The following is a 6,412-nucleotide window of genomic DNA, read 5'->3' as shown; positions in this document are numbered from 1 at the left end:
TATATATAAATATATATTATTTTTTTTAAAGACTTTCTCAGATTTTCTCAATCTCTGTCTCTGTTACTCCTAGAAGAAATAAACAGATAACCTTTTTAAAGCAAAGTATCAGTTCTGGTCATGGTAACACATGCCCTCTGGCAAAAACAAAATGTCAGTTCTCCCTAAGTCTGTTTATGTACCTACTATCACTCCAAAAAAATATCATTGGTATTTGGGAATAGGAGGGAAGAAAGAGACCATATGAAAAATGAATTTATTTGGAAGCACAAACAAAAGTAGTCATGAAAATTGTGAAACAAGGGGCTGGCAGGTAATATGGTGATTAAGGCTCCAGACTCCCACATGGCCAACCGTGGTTCAAGTCCCAGACCTGGCAGCTTACTTTTACACTTCCCTCCTCTCTCTTTCTCTCATCAAATTAATAAGTGATAATAAAATTAAATAATTCATTTTTATTAAAAAACAAAGACATACCAGTCTATTAGTCTATTTTAAAAATTGTGAAACAAGGAAAATAACAAAGACACACTATCAATTTTTAACACCTTTCAGGAGCTTCTCAAGGGAATGGGGCTGAGGGAGGCAAGGGACAGCAGAAAACTGTTGCCCCTGCCTCCAAATTCTGTCAGTTCTGTGTGCACGTGTGTGTGTCTGTCTCTTTCGTGCACAGAAGAAATAAATAAACTTCATATTTTTCTTCAAAGTAAAGCAAAGCCAACAAGATCACGGCGTGTTCATATTTGAGAAGGAAACGAGCAGACCAGATAGAGCACGGGGTAGGAGGGAGGGGGTCCTCACCCAGCTTCTGTCTGGGAACCGGGATTACGCAGCTCCTATGGCAGCCGAACGTGCAGCATTTCTTTACACCTGGACACATGGCGTCAGTGGTACAGCTTTTCGAACAGAATTGTTTCCGAACAGCCCTGGGACAATCTTTTCTCCCTATAGCAAAAAAGGAGACAGCCACAGAGAGGAGACAATGGTGTCCAGTGACACCCACAGGCAGAGCAGACAGGCAAATTAGAGGAAGCCCTGAGCATCATTCAAGCCTCTCGTCCCTGTGCCAAGGCAGAGACAATAACAATGACAACCGCAGTAGTAATAGCTGACATTTATACAATACTCACTGATGTTGGCCTTGTGCCGGGGACATCTCTTTTTTTTTTTTTTGAGAGATTTTTCACTATAGGGCGCGTGCGCTCGCCAGACAGACAGAGAGAGACATAGAGACAGAAAGCGAGAAATCACCCCCCAGGGGGGATGGTCATGCCGCAATCCCTTCTCCTCCATTCTCCTCTCGGGATCTTGGGCACGCACGCACACATGCCCGGCGTGAGTTTTAAGCCACCGGGTCCGGGACGTGAACCACGGTCGACTACGTGGGAGTCCAGCGACATAGCCATTACGCTAACTGCTGGTTCCCGTGGGGACATCTCATTTGACCCTCACACTCACCCCTATTTTACAGATGAAGAAACTGAGATTAAAAACTCAAAATTTAAAAAGAGCTCTTCGGGGTCCAGCAGGTGGCGTGGTGGTTAAAGGCACTGGGCTCCCACATGGCCAATGGAAATTTGAGTACAGGACCTGGTGGCTTGCTTTCTCACTTTTCTTCTCTCTCTCTCAATCTGTCCCTCTCTGGTCAAATTAAAAATATAAATAAATAAATAAAGTTAAATAAAATAATTCTTTTTTTTTTTGGAGAGGTTTTTGCTATAGGGCACATGCACTCGCCAGACAGACAGAGAGACAGAAAGACAGAAAGCGAGAAATCACCCCCCAGGGGGGATGGCCACGCCGCAATCCCTTCTCCTCCATTCTCCTCTCAGGATCTTGGGCACGAACGCACACATGCCCAGCGTAAGTTTGAGTCACTGGGTCCGGGACTCGAACCGCGTTCGACTACATGGGAGTCCAGTGACATAGTCATTACGCTAACTGCTGGTCCCGAAATAATTCTTTTTTTTTTTTTTTTAAAGAGCTCTTTGGATATGACCTAATGGTTAAAGGGAGCTAGATTCTACATAGATGACCTCAGTCCAAGGCCCAGCTTCAGTGACTTGAAAAACATGTCAGGTGCCTAAGCATGCATGCCCCAAATCCCTGATAAAACATGGACTAAAACATGGAGAAGGGATTGCAGCGTGACCATGTTCCCTTAGACGGGTGCTTTCTCCCTCTCTGTCTCTCTAGCTAGCACACATGACCTCTAGCATGATTAATTAACTAATTAATTAAAAAGAGCTGGTTAAGTCTCATTTAAGGCTTACAAAGATCTACTTGGGGCCAGCCAGTAGCATGGTGGTTAAGGTGCTAGATCCCACATGACCAACAGTGCAGTTTCCCAGACTCACTGGCTTGAAAAGCTCGCCAGGCACATGTGCACGTATGCCCAAAATCTCAAGTGGAGAATAGAGAAGAAGAGAATGCTGTGTGCCAATCCCCCTGAGGGGTGCTTTGTCACTTTTTCTGTCTGTCAAGTGCACACACCCTAGAGCAAATTTTTTAAAATAAATAAGGTTCGCCTGGCACAAGACTCTACTCTTAATCACTCTTATCTAGGCTTCTTTCAAATTCTGTCCTACAGCCTCCACAGGAACTCTGAGTCCAAAGGGAAAAACATAGATAATCAGCGGTATATTTTTTTTCCATCACAGAAGGCAAAGAACTGGGGGTGCTGAATGATTAAAAGAGAAGGGACCTCAAATGGGAAAAGCAGAGATGCCCCAGGTAATCTAAGATTTCAAGAGCCAGTCCAGGAAGAAGGAAGTTTCTCTGTGTTCCAGAAGGATAGTCAGAGAGCATGACGACTCCAGCCCTAGTGCCCACATACCCTCAGGAACGTCGGCTCGGCAGACCCGCCCACAGCCTATACTGCAGCACTTCTGCCCAGCCGGGCATGATGCGTCGCCCTGGCACAGCTCTCTGCACGCGCTCGTATCAGGAGGGCACTCTCCCTCTTTCACTGCAAGAGATGTCATGTGAAGTTGGGGTAAGACGCCAGATCGCAACACACAGGGGATGGAGGCCAAATGCACTTCAAGGACCTTCCGCCTCTTCAAACAATCCCATCCCAAAAAATGTCTGTAGCCACCTTCCTCTCCTTCCACGCAACTACTGCCTCTACTACTGGACCAGCCATCTGTGGACAGACAGAGAAAGGCTGGAGGCAACCCATTTCCTGGGACCCCTCCCTTCTTGGGAGCTCTTTTCTCCTCCCCTCTCTAAACAGTCACTGTCCTCATAAAGTTTTTTAGATCAACAAAATCAGTGACCTTAAAAAAATAAAATAAAAAGAAAGGTTGGAGTAATCCTCTTCTCATTTAAAGAGCTCTGGGGAGACCAGCAGTTAGCGTAATGGCTATGTCGCTGGAATACCATATAGTCGACCGCAGTTTAAGTCCCAGACCAGTGGCTTAAACTCACGCCGGGCCTGTGTGCGTGCGTGCCCAAGATCCCGAGAGGAGAATGGAGGAGAAGGGATTGCGGCGTGGCCATCCCCCCTGGGGGGTGATTTCTCGCTTTCTGTCTCTCTGTCTCTCTCTGTCTGGCGAGCACACCGCGCCCTATAGCAAAAATCTCTCCCCCCCACCCCCCAAAAAAAGAGGTCTGGGGAAAAGCTAGAACCTCTCGTGAGCCCAACTGGAAGTCCCAAATCCTTGTCCAGAGAGTGCAAAGCACGCCAGGAAGACCTACGCTGGCTGTCCTGAGGATCCTACACCTAGTCCTGTGCTATGGAATTGATCATCTTCACTAATGAGCAGCCCCACTCTGAGAGGAGGCAGGAGATGACTCCTCTACTCACTTGCTGCTACTGTTAGCCAGGGGCCCCGAATCATAGCTCACCGTGTTCTCCTGCAGTTACCCAGGACGCCAGGGACCCAAGAGCAAGAAGCGCCCTCAGAAGGAAGAGGCAGCTTAACATGGTCAGATGCTGACAGTCGAGAGCTCAGGTAGGCTAGGGATATACACCAGGCCCAGAGCATCAACCAAGGACAGTGCCAGACTCCGGTATTGCCCACAATCCAGTCCCAAAGTCTTTTGTTTCGCAATATCCCCAGGAGTCTTCTCCTGACAAGAAGAGTGATTGGTTGCTGGCGTGTGGAAAAATTCTTGGCACTACCAAAGAGCACATGTGACAGGGCTGACCAAACTCTGTAATGCAATATATACAACACTCCTAAACAATGATGGGAAACCTAGTGAGCAGCTGGGGAAAGGGAGGGATGGCCATTGGATTAAAGATCAGAGGGCCAGCAGATAGTGTGGTGGTTAAGGCACTGGATCCCACATGGCCAAGTCTGTGTTTTGAGCCCCAGACTGGCAGCTTGAAAAACACACCAGGTACGTGTGCATGCATGCCCAAAATCCCAAAAGGAGAATGAAAAAGAAGGTATTGCAGTATGGCCATCCCCCATGGAGAGGGGTGATTTCTCACTTTCCTTCTCTCTCTGTCTTTCTCTGGCAAGTGCATGTGCCCCATAACAAAAAAATCTAAAAAAAGAAAAAAAAAAAAAAAGACCATAGGGCCAGAAGGTGGTGTGGTGGTTAGGATGCTGGACTCCCATATGGCTGACCACAGTTCAAGTCCCAGACCTGGCGGTTTGCTTTCTTGCTTTCTCTCTTTCTCTCTGACATGTGCCCTATAGAAAATTTTAAAATAATAATAATAAATAAAAATTTAAAGATAGGGAGCAGCAGATGGTATAGCAGTTACACCACTGACTCCCACATGTCCGACTGCAGTTTGAGTCCCAGGCCCAGTGGCTTGAAAAACCTGCCAGATGTGTGTGCAGGTGTGCCCAAGATCCTAGCAGGAGAATGGAGAAGGAATTGCAGCATCGCCATGCCCCCTAGGAGGGTGAGTTCTCACTTTCCCTCTCTCTATCTGTCTCTCTCTATCCAGCAAATGCATGTACCATAAGAAAAAAACTCTAAAAACAAATTTTTTAAATAAAAACAATTTTTTAAAAATCATAGAAAGCCCTAAATGACTTTGGAAGAACACAGCTATCGCAGAAATAAAGGAAGAAAGAGATAAAGATTCAACTTAATAAGAAAATAACTAAAGCAGGACCAGCAGTTGGCATAATGGCTATGTCGCTGGACTCCAATGTAGTTGACCGTGGTCCAAGTCCAGGACCCGGCAGGTTAAACTCACGCCAGGTACATGTGCATGTGTGCCCAAGATCCCGAGAGGAGAATGGAGGTAAAGGGATTGTGGCGTGGCCATCTCCCAGGGGGGGGATTTCTCGCTTTCTGTCTCTCTGTCTCTCTGTCTCTCTCTGTCTTTCTGGTGAGTGCACGTGCCCTATAGCAAAAACCTCTCCAAAAAAAAAAAGACAAGAACTAAAGCTACAACAGCACTGTGGTTCCTGATCACCCTAGCAACCTGAGAGACAGAATGGAACAGACCACTTAGAAACTATCGAGGAAAAAAACAAAACAAAAACTATAGAAAAGCAATGTCTGAGTTTGTTCAGAACTGATACAAATGCACCAAACACCTACATTTTTGTCCCTGTCATCCATAAAGGTCACTCTTGGACTATGTAAAATAAAGGATAGAAGTTGTTGTGACTCAATTAGTCTTGGCCATATATACTTCCTTTCTTATTTTCTTCCTGTTATATTTTTTTTTTATTTTTCTATCCTCATAATACTCTTTCAGAGCTAAGAAAACTGATTCAGAGGGGCTGAGGAAAAAAATGTCTGTAAGTGGTGGCTGCTGGAATTTCGTAATAGTAACAACAGATAGTACCGTTTGAGGGTTATTGGTGCCCACTGTAAGCACTTGACACGAACAAACCCACTTGATCTTCACTTCAACACTATAAGCTAGGTACTATTATCCCCATTTTACAGCTGGGCGAACTGAGGCACAGGCAGTAAGAAACGCCAACCACACAATTATAGAGTGGTAAAACAAAGGCAGACAGACTAATCCCATAGTCAATGGTCTTAACCAGCACACCACACCGGATTTGAACCCATATCTTCCTTCCTGCACTTTCTGCACCCCATACTGGGATCTGGCAAAATAACTCTCTCTACCACCAACAAACAGATCCGATTCTCTTCTGGCCGTCTTACCTCTGAGACAGAGCTGCGGGGAGTGCTGGCGGAGCCCCTGCATCCCCAGCCCACCCCAGAATCACTCGTCTGAGTAGAGAAGCCCAGCTCCCCGGGGCTGGGGAAGTCACCGGCCAAGACCGCAGCTTCATTCCGACGCCTTCAGACCCCAGACGGCCCTGAGGACAAGCCCGGAGCGAGCCGGTGGGGGGCTGTTTGGGACCGCGCGAAACACACTCTCCTCTCTGCCCTGGTTGGGTTCCTGGGTCCCTGCATCAGGCCCGCTTCACAACTAGAGGGTTGTGTGGCGGGCATATTAAAATCCTCAGTCCCCAAG

The 6,412-nt window shown here is 46.7% G+C and overlaps 1 protein-coding gene across 2 annotated transcripts in view; it reads right to left on the bottom strand.

Moving 5' to 3' along the window:
• WFDC3 (WAP four-disulfide core domain 3) overlaps nt 1-4,211 on the bottom strand; it is a 13,820-nt gene extending 9,609 nt beyond the window's left edge. Inside the window, exons 1-3 of one of the 2 annotated variants that reach the window (XM_006154492.3) lie at nt 3,850-4,211; nt 2,837-2,968; nt 802-945 (exon numbers count right to left, since the gene is read on the bottom strand). In XM_006154492.3, the coding sequence (XP_006154554.1) occupies nt 802-945; nt 2,837-2,968; nt 3,850-3,928 (355 nt within the window). In that variant the 5' untranslated portion in view covers nt 3,929-4,211. The remainder of the gene's footprint in view (nt 1-801; nt 946-2,836; nt 2,969-3,849) is intronic. The other variant, XM_006154491.3, reaches the window with a different exon arrangement.
• Nucleotides 4,212-6,412: the final 2,201 nt, after the last annotated feature.

This window comes from Tupaia chinensis, unplaced genomic scaffold (genome assembly GCF_000334495.1).
Source record: "Tupaia chinensis unplaced genomic scaffold, TupChi_1.0 Scaffold000411_1, whole genome shotgun sequence".
Classification (NCBI taxonomy): Eukaryota; Metazoa; Chordata; class Mammalia; order Scandentia; family Tupaiidae; genus Tupaia; species Tupaia belangeri.
The sequence above is the reverse complement of the archived record's forward strand: the minus strand, read 5'-3'. Positions and strand labels throughout refer to the sequence as shown.